This window comes from Poecilia reticulata, linkage group LG5 (assembly GCF_000633615.1).
Source record: "Poecilia reticulata strain Guanapo linkage group LG5, Guppy_female_1.0+MT, whole genome shotgun sequence".
NCBI classification, from domain to species: Eukaryota; Metazoa; Chordata; class Actinopteri; order Cyprinodontiformes; family Poeciliidae; genus Poecilia; species Poecilia reticulata.
The window spans coordinates 7392742-7410686 of NC_024335.1; the positions used below are offsets into that span (position 1 = coordinate 7392742).

General features: G+C 37.7%; 2 protein-coding genes across 3 annotated transcripts in view; both read right to left on the reverse strand.

Annotated features, from left to right (window-relative positions):
• atp2b2 (ATPase plasma membrane Ca2+ transporting 2) overlaps window positions 1-2758 on the reverse strand; it is a 119937-nt gene extending 117179 nt beyond the window's left edge. For both annotated transcript variants that reach the window (XM_008408527.2, XM_008408526.2), the window contains exons 1-2: window positions 2664-2758; window positions 2248-2437 (exon numbers count right to left, since the gene is read on the reverse strand). The gene's annotated coding sequence lies outside the window, so the exon portion shown is untranslated. The remainder of the gene's footprint in view (window positions 1-2247; window positions 2438-2663) is intronic.
• Window positions 2759-9492: 6734 nt separating this feature from the next.
• The window catches only part of iars1 (isoleucyl-tRNA synthetase 1), a 51437-nt gene continuing 42984 nt past the window's right edge, over window positions 9493-17945 (reverse strand). The window contains exons 28-34 of the mRNA XM_008408523.2: window positions 16235-16330; window positions 14668-14844; window positions 14290-14410; window positions 14001-14126; window positions 12716-12862; window positions 11810-11962; window positions 9493-10550 (exon numbers count right to left, since the gene is read on the reverse strand). Of these exons, the coding sequence (XP_008406745.1) occupies window positions 10468-10550; window positions 11810-11962; window positions 12716-12862; window positions 14001-14126; window positions 14290-14410; window positions 14668-14844; window positions 16235-16330 (903 nt within the window). The 3' untranslated portion in view covers window positions 9493-10467. The remainder of the gene's footprint in view (window positions 10551-11809; window positions 11963-12715; window positions 12863-14000; window positions 14127-14289; window positions 14411-14667; window positions 14845-16234; window positions 16331-17945) is intronic.

Below are 17945 nucleotides of genomic sequence, written 5' to 3' on the forward strand. Positions count from 1 at the left end.
GACTAATAGAAATGACAGCTTCATTACAGCTATAAAGAAATGATTTTGATCCATTTTGGCTTTGATTGATCACTTATTCAAATTCAAACATAGTTGATAATAATTTTTAAGAACAATTACAGGCACAAACACTTTGTAAACATTTGCATGATTAAATAAAGTGTGTCACAAAACAGTAAGCTCTCACTGTCAAAAACATGACAGGCCTTTCCACTATGAAACCTTACAAAACCTCCCACTCTTCTGACACCCAAAAGAAAAACAACAAATTCTTAGAAAAGGTAAAAACAGCATGCCAGCAGGAGAGAACTAAGTACCTGCTGTGTCTCATACATGGCAGGAATTTTAAGCCTAAAGCTATGAAAGTAAATCCAACCAACATACAAAAGATAACGTTCGTTAAATAAACATTCATAGGAAAGTGCAAAACAAAACAAAAAGGTTTGTCACTTACATTACTGCCGAATATAATTCCTCTAAAATATAATGTTGACAGCTCCTTTGGTTCTACCAAAGGTTTTGTTGAGCACAAGGTTTGACCTGGATACTCCAAATACAAACAGCTCACTGTAAGCCCATTAATGTGCGTTTATCCTACAAGTGTAAAGAGTTCACTTTCAGTAGAATTCATAAATCAGCAGAGTTAACACAGCCTTGCTAAAGGCAGCAGGGGAATGTAAAATATGTAAAAAAAAAAAAAAGTCTACATGTTGAAAGTTATCACAGCAGGTGTGGATGTAACCAATATAGTGGACATGAACTAGTACGACCAGAGAGTTTTCATAAAATAAACTTTTTTATAGTCTTATGTTCTATTTTTTTCATTGTCATGAAAATTCAGATCAAATTAAAAAGATTTAAAAATAGGCTTAGAACAGCGATAGCAGTTTTTTTTTTAAATCTATATAATTATGCCACCATAGACCTAAGATGCATTTATTGAAGAAGCTGAGTGAAATAAAACAAGAGAAAGCACACAAGAAGTAATTACTGCATGATTTTTCATCATTCTGGCAAAGGGAATCTGTAAGGAGCATAATGCATGTGGTGTCACTTCTGATTGTTGCAGTGAGAATTGGTCATGTGAAATTAACTCCGACACTGCCACGATATGAGAATGACAGAGGAAGCGTTAAGGGTGTAGTGGTAATTAACGGTTCTGAATTGCTCATTAGAAAACACAATTACATTAACTATTTTATACAACAATCCTAAGGTAACTAGGTTTTCCTAGAGTTTACCTGAATAAAATGATTGGTTACCAGTTGTCTTCAGTTCTTAGTATTATAAACTTGGCACATAACACTTGCAAATTCTACTGACAGAAATTATGCTTATTATGTGAGACTTAAGGTTAAACTAGTTTTTGTTTGCCTTATTGTAACACTGCTTTGTGACCTCGCACATCCTGGGTATTTTGGCAGCAATTAAATAAAATAATGGAACGAATAACCCTCAAGCTTTACGAAGTTAACCAAAATATAAGGCATTACAAATTATTTCCATTTAAGTGTTGTACTTGGATTAGTAGATCCTTAGTGGAAAACTTTCACCTTTCAGAAGTGACTAGAAAAAACATAGCATATGACCAGAACAACTCCAAGCCACATCCTACGCAATCTGATTAAGCAAAAAATAAATAAATAAATAATGCATGATAAAAGTAAGCTTCCCCCTAACGTTTCTAGAGAAACTTGAGAATATTTTCCAAAAGGAACATCTGTAAAGAAATGTGTTGCAATATGAATTTCAAACTATTTAAAAAGTTTTTAAATCCATAAGGATTTCCTCAATTTATTCCACACTAATATATATATATATTTAGCTCCCTCCCCCCCCCTCTATTATTTATTAACAGTGAGGAGGGGAGCAACTTGTCTCCCTTTTAGTAATGATTTCTTTGACCAGTATTCATAAGATAATGAGATCCTTATTTATTTTCTCCATAATTTAAGTCAATTTTATCTTCTTTTTGAATACAAGGTCAAGAATACGTGTGTAAATAGGAAACTAATACAGTCGAATTCATGTCCTCCGCTCCACTGCATACCTGCAGCAAATTACACGCATCTGTGGCAACCATAGCAGACGGAGAGGGTAGCAACAGCGTGTCACTCCCGCATCTCACTACCAATCTCTGGGTATCTCCAAATATGTCCAAGCTCTCTTACCAACCCCGCCATGGATATGCAAAAAAAGGAACATTTATATTTGAGAGACGATCTGCAAATCTTAAGCGTTTCATACCTTTCTGGTGTGGGAAGCGGAAGAGAAGCAGGTGGATCATGATGAATGCATTTGGAGGATCGGGGGATGAATCGTAGCGGAAATCGAGACGGAGCGCTGAATTGGAGCTCCCCTGTGAAGTCACGACGCGCGGTGCCTGAGCTGTCTGTCCATTTTACGGCTCCTTTCAATGTACAAATGTTCTCTACGTCTACATGAGGAAGACGAGCACAGTATCATTAGAGCCTAGTTGAAAAAATTACTGGACCATGTGCGCTATGTCTTTACTAAGTTTTAGCGAGAAAAAAAAAAACATTTCCTAAAACTCCTAATGTGAATAAACTCAAAACCTCAAATAACCGTGGTTGGTACAGATGACTAGTAGTTTAAAGACACGAAAGATATGTACATTTGCAAATGAATACATAAATACTTACGTTTCAGCAGCTATGGACTGTCAAAATATGTTTTTCTTTTATTTACGGCTGGGGGGGCTGATCAGTTCGCCCGTTTGATTTTTAAACAGTGCTGCATTTAACTGGTTTGGCCAGGTTTTAGGAAAGACAAATTATTTTTGGCACGTTAAATTCTCTGTAAAAAAAAAAATTTTACTTATCAATTACCTTACAGTTATAGAGTAAAATTATTCTGATAGTTTTTTGTAACCTGTCCAAAGCCATACAAGTGTCTCTTTAAAATGGCTGCCAAATCTCGTCACAATAATCGTGGTAGTTTGGATTTGACAACGATCATCGCGACGCCAGCTGTTGTGTATGGAGGCCTCCAGGGGACATGGGGATTTTTTTTTTTTTTTTTGCTTTTGCGTTACGTCGCAAAACTTTTGCGTCCCCTCGCAATAAACTATTGATCAGTTCATGCGGCATAATTGAATATTGTAAGCCTTTCTTACGGTGGCCGCCGTAATTTCTGCTTTAATACAAGCTTATGTACGGTTTTCCCAAGGACTATTGAGTTATTATCGCGAGGTAATAAGTCATCTGATTGTGTCTATTGTGTTCGTATGAATGGTTTAAAGGGCTGCTTTCAGTGCCGTTCCATCTTAGCCTTAACAGACATAAACATGCAGTAAATAAATCGATTTTCAATCAGTTTTTTGCACCAAAGCGTTAATAATAAACACGTTTTCACTGAGGCTCTACGGCGGCTAAGACACCTGGTGGTGGGCGTGTCGATGTGGGCGTGACTGTCATGAAGTATGAATGGGAAGGTTACTGGCTGCTGGCTCTGTGTGCATGAGGAAGCGGGTGAGCGGGGTGGTCAGTCCTCGCAAACTTTGGAGCATGATAATCAAAATTAAATAAATCGATAATTGTGACAGGCGCAGTTGGTAGAGCTGTTGCCTTGCAGCAAGAAGGTCCTGGGTTCGATTCCCGGCCAGGTCTTTCTGCATGGAGTTTGCATGTTCTCCCTGTGCATGCGTGGGTTTTCTCCGGGTACTCCGGTTTCCTCCCACAGTCCAAAAACATGACTGCTAGGTTAATTGGTCTGTCTAAATTGCCTCTAGGTGTGAATGTGCATGGTTGTGTGTCCTGTGTGTTGCCCTGCAACAGACTGGCGACCTGTCCAGGGTGACCCCGCCTCTCGCCCGGAACGTTAGCTGGAGATGGGCACCAGCAACTCCCGACCCCACTGAGGGACAAGGGTGTTAGAAAATGGATGGATGGATAATTGTGACAGAACAAAGAGGTTTGGAGTTGATTGATACRCGGACAGATGATATTCCCCGAGTTAACCCAGTGCTGCCCTCTACCACCATTAGTTTGCTGTATTTTATAATAATAAAACGTGTTTATTATCATTAACGCTTTAGTGCAAAAAACTGATTGAAAATCGATTTATTTACTGCACGTTTATGTCTGTTAAGGCTAAGATGGAACGGCACTGAAAGCAGCCCTTTAAACCATTCATACGAACACAATAGACACAATCAGATGACTTATTACCCCGCGATTATAACTCAGAAATAGTCCAAATAGTTTAGATGTATTTTCATTTCTTTCCTACTTATGGCGGCCACCGTAAGAAAGGCTTACAGTATCAATTATGCCGCATGAACTGATCAGTAGATTATTGCGAGGGAACGCAAAAGTATTGCGAGGAAAAAAAACATTTTCTTTCGCGTTCAACTAACCGACAATCCAAAGACAAAAATTACTTCACAGGTGGCTCACATTTTAAAGATGGCTGCCAACAGTGGAGCTGGTCGGAATTTGTTGAAACGAACTACCCCTAACCATAAACATGATATGCACCTAACAGTTATCACATGTCAGAGAAGACGAATACATTTTGCAATGCTAAATATTATTTGAAAACATTTTATTTATCGCATACTGACCTGGATTTTGAGGAACAAAGTGAATATGACACTTCACTAGCTATATGTCCCTGTATAATATGGAGAGTGAAGAATGCTAAATTACATTAAACTTATAAAACTTAAGTGTCATTACTTCAGTATTTTTTTTTACAACTGAAAATAATTAGTAAAAAAATGTAAATGTGCCTCAATTAAATGATTTCATTTTTAAAAGTAGATAGTTATTTCATAAATATTATATTCCTACGCTGAAGCACATCATGAATTATTTAAACTGTCAACTTGACCCATTAAACTCCCAACGACTAAGGAGTTCAAACAACAAATCAACAGCAAGAGGCATAACTTTCACATTTGTCATGTCTCCAAGGTCAATGGAGCTGAAAAGTGCAGAAACTCCAATAATAAAAATAACTTCAAAAATAACTGGTTTATATTAGAAGTTTATATAATAAACTTAAAATATTCATACATTTATAAAAAATAAAATGTGTGGGGAAAACTCATTTTATTTTGTAGAAAAATTTTATTAACTCACACTAAACTTTTGTTTTAGGTCAGATAGAAAAAACAAAGTACTTTTTGTTAAATTACGAGATTTTTAAGCAAATTTGCATTACTTTCAATACATTTTTCAATTTACGTAAGATTACTATGCCTTTTAATAATTTTAGAAAATTAAGATAATGAGGACGTAATGTTTTGTAAAGTTTCTGATAGGCAACATTTGAATTAAATGGAAGAACAAGTGATCGTATTTTAAGGCAACAGCTCAAACATACTTTTTCTTTGTGCGACATTATGGCAGAATCAAAAAAAAAACAAGCAACATTTTATGGAGAGACTTGTGAAGCTCATCACAACTTACTTATACTGGGTTTAATTTCCTGATGGCTGACTGCGCCACAATCATCTGTTCCAACATGCACATATAAAAATCATAAACATGTCCAGGTGTCAAAACATTTAGGAAAGAAACAGGTCTTATGTACCAGAAATCAACATCGGAAACCTGCATAAACCATCAAATACAAGCCAAAAAATATTAAGATGCTGGCTGGTTTTAACCCATTAAATAGTTTTTCGGTTGTTTCTTTTTTTTTTTTCTGTTTTCAATGATCCAGCAAGCCTGTTGCTTGTGGCTTAAATAAGTTTTGCATTCTTTTATTAACCCTGAGCTCACACTATTTGCATCTGAAATTACTGCTGCTATACGTCTACTGTGATCCGCTTATCCTCCTATTTTAAGGTACATTTTCAGCTGTCATATTGTAGTAGGCAACATGCAGAGAGTTGAAAATTGATTTAGTTTTCCATTACGCAGCACATATTTCTTCAACATAGATTAGCCGCAAACATGCCTTACTGGCCTACATCTTTAAGAAAACACCGCTGCTTTTGTGAGCTACAGCTAAACTTTGTTTTTTTGGCAGTCACTGTTCACTGAAGTTTAGCAAAGGAATGCTTAAGGGATACCGATTGTATTAAGGGGTCGGAAAGAGACGACAAGCACAAAATGCATGTTTCTGCTGTCCAACTGTGGATGCTGTGATACATCATGAGCTGCATCAGTTTACAATGCAATGCTGGTGGTGATGCAGCCTGCAGGAGATGAATGGCTATGAGATTTAGCAGAATAGAAGATTAATACTGTACTGAGTTTTAATTTGGATGTAAATTAATTATCAATTTGTTGTCAGCCATTGCACAGATAATTACAAGCAGCAGTGCTCTCAGCAGTTACCTCAACCTCTTTGTTAATCAAAATCAAAGAGGCTGCATCTCTACATAAGCAAAACACCAGTAAGACACTGACTGGTCTTACTGTGGGAGCTAGTACCACTTTAGCATTCTGTGAAAAAACCAAACATGAATATCAAAGTATTTGTTTTCTTTTTTTCAATTACTGGTCATGTTGGGGTTTTTTTGGTTGTTTTTTTTTTGCAGAACCATTTAGTAGAACATAATGTCTGAAATTAACACCCTTCTTTTTGATAAGGTGGAAGTGAACTAAAGAAAAAAAGTCAGAGCAGCAAACAACCTGTAGGATGTGGAACAAGTATACATCAAAATTACCATCCCACACAGAAAAGCTATACAGCTTTCTAAAATTTTAATTGAGAAGTATATTAAATATAAAATTTTACTAGGAAAATTACAATAGATTCAGTGGTTGGTGCAAACGCTGCTCTGTCTAAACCAGTGAAAATATGCTGTACAATTAAATGACTCAAGACTAGCCTCATGTAAATGACTTTTGAAACGAAGCCTTAAGCGCATATAGAGTCATATGAAAAAGTTTGGGGCACCCCTATTAATCTTATTTATTTTTATCTCTTAATACTTGGATATTTGCAACAGCTATTTCAGTTTGATACAACCAATAACTTATGGACACAGTAATATTTCAGTATTGAAATGAGGTTTATTGGACTTTAAAAAAAAGTGCAGTACGCATTAACACAAAATTTGACAGGTGCAAAAGTATGGGCACCTCAACAGAACAATGACATTAATATTTAGTAGATCCTCCTTTTGCAGAAATAACAGCCTCTAGTCACTTTTAATGAGTTCCTGGATGAAGGTATTTTTGACCATTCCTCTTTACAAAATGATTCCAGTTCAGTTAAGCTTGATGGTTGCCGAGCATGGACATCCCGCTTCAAATCATCCCAGATGTTGAATGATATTCAGGTCTGGGGACTGGATGGCCATCCAGAACATTGCAATTGTTCCTCTGCATGAATACCTGAGTAGATTTGGAGCGGTGTTTTGGATCATTGTCTTGCAGAAATATCCATCCCCGGCGTTAACTTCAACTTCATAACTGATTCTTGAACATTATTCTCAAGAATCTGTTGATATCGAGTGGAATCCATGAGACCCTCAACGTTAATAAGATTCCAAGTGCCAGCACTGGCCACACAGCCCCAAAGCATGATGGAACCTCCACCAAATTTTACAGTGGGTAGCAAGTGTTTTTCTTGGAATGCTGTGTTTTATTTCTGCCATGCACAACGCCTTTTTTATGACCAAACAACTCAATCTTTGTTTCTTCAGTCCACGTTACCTTATTCCAAAATGAAGCTGACTTCACAAAGAGCCCCAAGCGGCTGCTTGTGGCTTGCTTGCAGAAACGGCTTCTTTCTCATCACTCTCCCATACAGCTTCTCCTTGTTCAAAGTGCGCTGAATTGTTGAACGATGCACAGTGACACCATCAGCAGCAAGATGATGCTGCAGGTCTTTGGAGGTGGTCTGTGGGTTGTCCTCGACTGTTCTCACCATTCTTCTTATCTGCCTCTCTGATATTTTTCTTGGCCTGCCACTTCTGGGCTTAACAAGAACTGTCCCTGTGGTCTTCCATTTCCTTAATATGTTCCTCACAGTAGAAACTAACAGGTTAAATCTCTGAGATAACTTTTTGTATCTTTCCCCTAAACAACCATGTTGAACAATCTTTGTTTTCAGATCATTTGAGAGCTGCTTTGAGGTGCCCATGATGCCGCTCTTCAGAGGAGATTCAAACAGGAGAACAACTTGCATTTGGCCACATTAAATACCTTTTCTCATGATTGGCTACACCTGGCTATGAAGTTCAAAGCTTAATGAAGTTACCAAACCAATTTTGTGCTTCAGTAAGTCAGTGAAAAGTAGTTGGGAGTATTCAAATCAATAAAATGATAAGGGTACCCACATTTTTGCACCTGCATATTGCATATTTTCTGTTGGTCCAATAAACCTCATTTAAATACTGAAATATCACTGTGTCCATCAGTTATTAGATATATCAAACTGAAATAGTTGTTGCAAACACCCAAATATTTAGAAATAAAAATGATTAAGATTAATAGGGGTGCCCAAACTTTTTCATATGACATTTCATATTGTGATACATGGTAGTGGCAGCATCATGCCATGGGGATGCATCTTCGTAAGTGCAGGGAAAATATGGACTGAGTTGTTGAAAGATTTGAAACGAGGGTGGAGGAAAATTGGGCAAAAATGTCATCCTCTAGATCTGTAAGGAGGGTAGAGAGATAGATACACTGAAAAAACAGTTTCACAAAATATTGAATCAGGAAAACTTTTCAGATTCTGTATGTTTGTGCTGTCCAACTGCAGAAACATGCAGTTGGACAACATTCTACCCCCACTGTGTAGCGGTATAATGTTACACCATGCATTATTTGCCTTCCATTCCCAATTGTGCACTACTCTGCATTTGTCTACTGCAGGAATTAATCCAGTCCAGGCGTATCCTGCAATTTTTAGATGCATCCTCTTCTCCAACTACCTGGAAGAAAGGAATGGCTTGCTACCACGCCTCTGCACAGCTGAATGCTATGCTGATGAGGTAATTCAGTCCCTTAATTCAGGTGTTGGAAAAGAGATGCAGCTAAAAGTTGCAGGTCAGCAGAACCTGAGGACTGGATTTGGGCACCCCTGGTATGTTAGAAAAAGTCTGAACAAAATACAAAAAAAAAAAAAAAAAAAAATTTAACTTGCTACTCTAAGAAGTTGTATTAGATATGCTGTGATGGTTGGAAAGCCTTGGTATCTCTATACGTCACCAGGTTAGTAGAATTATTCACTTTAAACAATGTGGTTGCAAGCTGTAGTTTCATTACTGAGAAATAAATCTGAGCGTTTTCCCATTTAATTCAAGAAAGCAAAGTACTTCCCCAAATCTCATATTCATATTTTTCTGTACTGCTGTGAGCTTCTATAATCCACTTTATTGTATTTGTTCTCTGACCTTGCTGCTAAACTAAATCAAAGTCGGTCAAAACGTCTCAGCCTAAATAATAAAAGTGAGGCCCATTTTTATAATACTGCAATGAAGTCAGACTGCAGAGTCCCACACACATTGTGTCTCCCTCTGCCATTAGGAAGTCTGAGAACAGAAAGAAAAGAACATGTAGATTCTTAGTCACCTTTGATTTATTCTTCTTGTCGCTTAAAATATTACATTATCCATTCGTTGCTTTTATTTTTTTTTTTTAAATGACAGAACCCTTTATGTCCCTGAAGTACAGCAGCCCCCAAAATCCATTTCACCCTTTAAATACCTCCTTCATTGTCTGAGAACTCCCTCTGTAACAAGCACAATAGGTTTATCTGTTAAATTCACAATGGCCCAAATTCCTTTCGCAATTATGTGCCAAAATATAATTACTGTGGACTAAGCACACTGCAAATAAGCCATGAAGCAAAGTAACCTGCATCATTACCATAATAAAGAAAATCAGCCATCGGTAACAGTGACAGTTAATCGAGTTAGACCATTTCCTGGAACCTTTCCTCAAATGAGTTACTGAGGAAAAAAAAAAATTCTAATATGCCGTGAATGAACCTTTGACATTGTAATTTCAGAGTTTCTCACTTTGCTCCAAACTGTTTCCAGTCTGGAGTTGGTGATGACAGCTTCTGTCAGCAGCAGAGGACCTATCCAGAGTTTATTCCCCTGTAAGCAGGAACAGTCATGCAGACTTTGTGGTGGGTTGATCCTCAAGTGAAGCGTGTAAACTGTTGGCCCACCAGAAGCAGATCCAGCATCTGTGAGTCACTCGGCTGACGGATGAATGTGAGAGTCTAATAAGATGTCCTGTGGTCAAGGACAAAAATCTACACCCGAGTGGTTCATTAACACACATTTACGGGACGCCGTTTAACACGTTTAATTTAAACATCTTTTAAAACATGGACGTGTTTTTGAAGTCAAGCTGCTGAGTGAATTTGACAGATAAACCTCGTTTGAATTGGGTTTTTCAAAGCAATGAAAAAAGGATCTACACATTTTAAACTGTAATTTACTTATTTTGCATCATTGGGGGGTTAGAAAATTCAGCTAAAGGGATCGCTTCAAAGACAAATGTCTTTTAAGTGAGTTGGGTTGATCTATGCTTCAGCGGTGGTTGGAAAAACTCTCACAAACAGAGTTTTGGTGTGGAGAGATTTTACCGATGATTCAGCAGGCAGTTCTGGAAAAAAAAGAACAAATATCCATATATTACATTCATACTTGGAAATATGGTTGTTTTTGTAGGATTTGGTGAGATGGGTCAAAAATAAAATCTCAGATCTTTTTTTCCATACAAAATCCAATTTTCAATATTAATAAAAAAGAAAATTCCCTTTTGTTCTAAAAAAAAAAAAATACAAATAAAATATTTTCACAAATTTTTTTTTATTATTTCAGTCATTCCTTCTGGCAAATGACCTGAATTCAAAGTTTGAATAAATAATAATTAAAAAAAAGTAAACCTTACAAGCAGAAAATTGGATTAATTGATTAAAAATTAAATTAAAATCGATTTATCACTCAGCCCTACTTTCAAGACAATGTAACATGACATGATGCATCTCTTAAAAATGCTTTACAATTTCCAAAGCTTAAATAGAAAAATAGCTTTAGATTATGCATTAGCATGTAGTGCTGCACAATACGTTTGGAAAATATGATCAGCATTTGTTGAAAGGAAGCCTTAAATGACAATTTCACGTACAATATTTGTTCGCTATTATGTTCCAAGTATCATAAAAACACACTTTTCCTAGCAATGTAACATTCAGCTCGACGGACAGAGCCTCTCCGACAGGTAAGAGATTAAAAAGTCACATTTAGTGACTGAAGTGAGATAAATGTTGATTATATAAAGGTGCTTTCCTTCAATATTTACTTAGTAAAACATGTGCAGCTCCTGCTATGATGTTTTAAATAAATGTATTCATCTAACTTTAATAATTCAGAAGATGTTGGAACGTTAGTCCACTAGATAACAATTCAGACTCCGTGGTCCTGTGTGGCCGCAGGTCCTTTTCTTTTGCTGATTTTAATTTGGAAGTGGAGTTTAAGCTCACAGACAAAAAAGTTGTTGCAGCCTAAAATAATGCAGCATAAACAGAATGTGAGCAAAATGTAAAGTTTAAAAGTACAGGCTGTTGAAAATGGCTGTGCCCACTGCACTGCGAGCATTCTGCTGCTCAACTGTTTGAGATATTTCAGAGCTAAGAAAAACAAAATGCAGGATATGCATTTCAGTATTTTGTGCAAGCATTACAAGTTGTGTTGCTCCTCTACTGAGGAATATTAACAATCTAGAAAATGCACCAAGAAACTGCTGCTACAACTAAAGCCACGTAAAACAGCTGCAGTCACCATTGAATGTTGTTGTCTTTGTTTCCCTAAAATAGTTGAGTTTTGTTTTGTGGTTATTGTTAATTTTGTTTTGAACATTACCACTGGTAAGATGGTGGTCCAGGTAGAGTTTGACGCGTCTGCCGCGGAGGCCGAAAAGCTTGGCAGCCTCAGAGAGCAAACCAGAGTGGTCGAGCTCATTCCGACCGACTGGGTTCACCAGCAAGAGGGTTCCAGCATCTCCAGCCTGGCACTCTAAACCAGAGAGAAAGAGCTATGTGAGTAATACAGACCACAGTCACAAATTTGTAATCAACCAAGTCAATGGTAAAGAAAGACCAAGAGAAACAGTGACGGGGCTAAACGTGGAGGAAAGAATGAAAACTTGCATATTTACATTCAAAGACTGTATTTTATTAGCTGCATAGTAGCTGGACACCTTTGGTAAAAACCTGCCCATAGTTACAGTTTATTAATAAACTGAAATGAATAACTGGAGGATTTTGGGGTGATGAATCAAAACATGGACGCCACTGATGTATTTACACAGTTTTAGCTTTCTAACGTTGCTTTGCCAACAGCTCTGACAGAACTGTGCAGGGATAAAAATATAGATTTGTTTTAGCTGCTTCTGCAACTGAAATCAAAGAGCGTCAATGTTCCAAAGTTCCTGAGATCCAGAGCAAGTCAGAAAACCAAAAAATGTCAAAGTATCATTTTAAAGTCGGGAGACTTAAAATATGAATGTGGCACCTTGAATAAAACATCTCAACCTTGCAAAAGCATAAGAGCTTACATTAAAGTGTTGAGTCACTGGGAAAATGAATCAGGAAGAAACTATCAGCTCTTATTCAGCCGTAAGTTATGTAATATAATAAATAAATAAAAGCTTCTAATGGCTTCTGATTATAATAACACATTTAGCAAATAATCGCACAGATTTGTTGATTATAATTACAAAACGCATGCCCCATTCATCAACAAAAGCAAACCCAACGTGTTTCTCACCAGCCGGCACTGCGTTGCACAGTAACAGGTTTACATAGGGACACAGCAGGGTGTCGGCGGTGGACACAGCGCCGGGACGGGAGGGGCCTGAAGTCACCAACAACGTTTTGCCACTGTAGGCCTGGAGGTCCGCGCTGCTGGTCAATTCTGCACAAAACGGAGAAGGAAATATCAACAAAAGAATGTCCCTGTGGGACTGGTTTTATCTGAATTGGAAAAGACGAATCGATCCACAGCTTTTATACGCATTCCTGTTTGTTTACGCACATAAATATAAATGTAGTTTGTGAAGATTAGCTGTACCTCACAAAGTATCTCCACCTCATTAATAAGAACAGATTTGTGAAGTGCTTTGCTGATACTGAGCTCAGAATACAATTGGATGCACTTCATTTTATTTTCCCCGTATAGAAATAAAGGGACAGAACAACCAAACTTAAAACTATGTTCAATAAGTAGGAGCCATTTTTTGTTGGTCTAACACATAAAATCTCAAAAAAACACACTTATGTTTGCAGGGTTTTTTTTAAAAGAGGTTTTGTCGGCTCCAGTGGCCTCTACTTGACAGTTGTAATATATGAAAGTGGGTTGTGAGAAAAGGGGGAAGATATGTAGCAAAGCCAGGATGGGACTCAAACCTCTAACAGCCAACATCGAGGGCTGAGTAAAGGTCTGATTTTCTCAATGGTTTAATTTGGATTATCCTCTCACCTAACCTAACCCAGCCTTAGTTTCTATTCTGAAATGTGTCATTTTTCTCAACATTCATTGTACCACTGTGTTCATTAGGCATTTTATGAAATTTTTTGTACCATTTTCTACAGTATTTTAAGTTATTCAGTGCTCGAATAACTGTGTTTGACTGGATTATCAAACACAGACACTACACTGAAATTGTGTCATTCCTGGGTTTAGATGTGGTGATAAATTTATTTGGACTTTGATCACTATAGATTCCGATGATTAACAGATAAAGATAAATGAAAGGAGATGGTAATGGAAGAATGGTTGTTCACAACTCTAACGGTTTGAATTTATAATGTTTTTATTTTTTGTTACAGTTGTATTTTTTGTTTTTACTACTTTTTTTTTTAACCAAGGTTTTTAACTTGTGTGCGTTTGTGTACTTTTTATTCTCTGGCCAGTGTTTATTTCACGTTAAATTTTATTGTACAGCACTGTGGCCAGCCCTGTTATTTTTCAAAGTGCTTCATAAATACAGAGGTACGGTATGGGAAATGCAGGTAGGATATATATGTGTTTGAGTATCTGAAACATTTCTCACCGCTTTGATCGCTGAAGAATCTGAGCTGGGTGTTATCGATTCCAAAGATGCTGCTGCACACTTTCCGCAGTTTGTCCAAGTCTAGTCTGTTATCCCCTCTGGGATTCTCCAGCAACACTACGCCCTCTGAAGAACAAAAAGCACAGCCACGCTGGATTATCAAACACAGGCAATACACTGAAATTGTGCCATACATGCAAGGCCGCTGAAAATCAGAGGGATGTTAAATATTCAAAAGCGAATTTCAATTTGCTTGGAATCGTCAGCCGTTTTGTTTGCTTTATGCTACCTTGTTCTTTGTTGTCGACTTTCACTCTGAGGTTAACGTACGCACAAACTGGTCCGTTTGGTTTCGTTTGCGAGAGCGAAGATCCTTTTACTATTGTGAACTCCAAGTCAGAGCCCTTCAGCTGCAAAATCCAAATAAATGTTTAACTAAAGCAACAAAAAAGATAGAATGTCATCACCAATATAAAAATTGCAATAAAACGTTGAAAGATGTGCAACATAATAAATGGTTTTATCTATTCAAGAATTAAATGAGCCTGAATCAAAGGAATCAAATCAGTCATAAAAAAAAAAAACAAAAAACAAAAAAACAGTATAGTCATTTAAAAAACAGCAATTAAACAGGAAAATGTTGGCCTACTTAAGGATGAATCCATACCTGCGTCTTCTCCTCGATGATGACACTGGCAGTTTTTGGGGCAGGGAAGGGCAGGAGCGGAGCCTTGGTGGTAGCCAGAATGAAGTCAGTGTGAGCCTCAATCACAGATCCCAAGTACTCCCCCTCTGGCTGGCAGCGGTAGTACACCAATATCTCATYTGATGGCACCAAATGTGCCTAATGCAGGACAGTGAGGAAAATTACAAACTGTGTAAGTAAGAGCACAACATAAAGCATAGGTTTTGTTTTTGTATTGTTACCACTGAGCTTAGAAACATGAGGGAAGGCAATTATAAGGACAAAAGCACCGTCTGAACAGCACTTCAACTAACCGTACTAAAAACAAATCATTTTTCAGGCAGAAAACATTTGCCTGAAAGGAAAGGAGGCAAGGGTAAACGAAATGGACGGCCAACAAGATAAATAAACGAAGGTTTGGGAATACAAAGGAGAAAACAATGCAGGAACAAATCAAGACAGAAAGGAACACCGGGGCATTTTTGCTGGATGAAAGCCCATCTGCTTTGGCATCACTTGCTGCCGGCTCCCGCTAACCTTGACATATTCAAACACATTGATCCCATTCTAATCTACAGTATGCAGCTGTGCACATCTGCACGCCGGCGTACACACTGACTGATGGAAGCGAGTGCACGCGCATGGAAACACACCTCTGCTGTAGTGTGCAGCTCAAGGGCAGGAGAAGCAAGATACAAAGCAGCAGTCAATCAATGGGGGAAAAGTTTTATAGGTTTTCCCTGGACAAGGTCCTCCATCTGATTAAGTTTGTACTCGGAGTGCGCCAGATCAAGGAAACGTTGACCCCTGTTTCACAGCCCAAACGCACCAACAAACTACAAGACGTACCAGAACTGCTAAAAAATTAATTCCCATCCACAGGGTGGAAAATTCCTGACAGGTCTCTGTTTGAAATAACTGGAGGAATTTAGGTTGGCCGGGCGCCAGCGCGCAACGCTACTATAGCGGGACGGAAAAAACTGCTCGTTTCTTGTGACAACGCAGCGCTGTTGGCTAATCCGTCTTTACTCCCCACACCACTTCAAAAGCCCCAATGTGAGAATCTGAAAGGGGCCAGACTGTAATTAAGCTTCTATTAAGCCTGCCTTATGATGGAGAAACCTCTAACTGTGACGCTGTAGTGGAAAGATTTCCAAACCGCCCTGACAATAGAGTGGGACATAAAGAGGAAGGGAGGGGTGATTAAAGGTGGAGAAAAACTTAGATAAAATGTTTCAGCGATGTTATTACTGTATAGCTGCAGGAGTAACCTCTAAATAAAACGAAGGTATAAGGATTAGAATGGCAAGTTCTTTGGAAAAACACGATGTCATGTTCTGAATAAATATTTTTATTTTAAGATCTAATGAAAAAAAAAAATGAAAAAAACCTCCAGAGTCCTATGATTTACTCAGCCTCCAAAGTAACACAGTGACCCTTCCAACTGCGACCCAAGCTATCAAACACTGGATCGCAGAATTCAGTACTAGTTTGTTATGTGTCAGCCCGGTTCGAGGAGCTGGTGCTGCTCCTGAAATAAACGCCCCACCTTCTTGCGTAGCTTCTGAATGCGGTTGATGACCTCTCTGGCGACGCCCTCGTCCACCATGGACTGGTCTGGGGTCACGTCCAACAGCATGAGCACCTGAAAGGCAGGAAGAGAAACACACGATCACAACCAATCACAAACCTCAAAGCAAACCCAACTGATGACAGAGAGATGATGGATACAAAAAGCACTATACATGATTTTTTTGTTCCACTTTCACTCTTTTTGTAAGAGACTTTAAATTGATTAGCAAAAAAATACATTCTAAAAACATGATTTACTGCAAAATCAGTCAGTTTAAATTTCTAAAAGTTTCATTTTACGATGGAAAGTGAAATCTTAAAACAAAAATTCAACATATTTACTATATATACAGACATTACTATGATGGTTCCTAGTAGATACCTGAAAATGAACCGTTTTGTTCCTGACAGACATAGCAGTACGATGAGAGTGCAGCATTCGTACAGCAGCTGTGATCAAATGCAAGTGTTTTTGGAGCAAATCTGGTTGCATCAAGTCTGCAAAGCTATGAATCAACACCTTCTGCTGCCATTTCTGCTGTGGAGTTATTTTCCAACATACTGGCTTTAACTGTTTGGGAAGATGACTGCTGCTTGTGCACCAAAATAAACTGAAAGGCTTTTTATCATTTTCACCGGGAGAGTGCAGTTTATTTCCCTGTGATCTAGACGACAAACAATGACTACAGCGTCAAGTAAAAGAAATGAAAGACACGATTAAATATTCAGTTACTTATAAATGTACATTTAAGCGCAGATTATCTTGTTTCACTCAAAAGTAAATGACTCAATCTGCCCAAACAATATTAAAACCAACCAGCCTTCTTCTACCTCTTCCAGGTCTCCATCTTCACATTTTCCATAAAGTAAAAAAAGATTTCAGATTTGTTTGAGACTTCTTCGAAACCTGACTGCTTCTATAGAGGAGAAATGATATCCTTTAAAATGCTGAGTAGTGATTTTCTAATTGTGTGTACCTGACTTATTGATATGAGTCAAGCATTCTTTTGCTGCATCATCCCAAATTATCTTAGAATAAACCACTTTGTTTTATTTGTTTGATAAACATATCGATTCAATTTAAATTGTGGTGAATGCCTTTAAAGTGTCAGATACTCGGCCGTGGATCGATAAATATTGCGTTGTCATAAACCAGGGTGACTCAACACTAGCTGCTAGAGTATGATGATTGAAAACATTTAGTTTCTGCACTCAGAATGTTTTAATAACACATGTTTATGCAAATGACGTATCAATTAAACTCTTTTTTTAATCTGTTGCAATCTAATTTCTCCTAGAGATTCAAGAAAGGATGAGAAAGTTATTTAACTCTGACACAAAACCTACTGGGCTGACCTTTAAATGTTGACTTTAAGAGTTATGAATTTTTTGCTGTTTCTGTAACAAGCAGAAATTGGTGCAGAGGCGGAATTTAAATTTTAGTTTCTGAATTAATTATATTCATGCACAAAACTGCAGGAACTCACCGTTTTAGACGGAAAAGTGGCAAAAACTTGTTATTCACCTTGTGATTTGAGTTTATTTTAGTAACAGCTCCCCAGGCTGCTTTTTATTCAGCGATTGAAAGGTTTTCATGTCAGAAGGTTAGAAAGGAGACACAACAAGAGGAAGCATTAATCTGAGTTATTCAAGCAGTCTCAATATGGAAACTAAATTAAAGCAAAGAA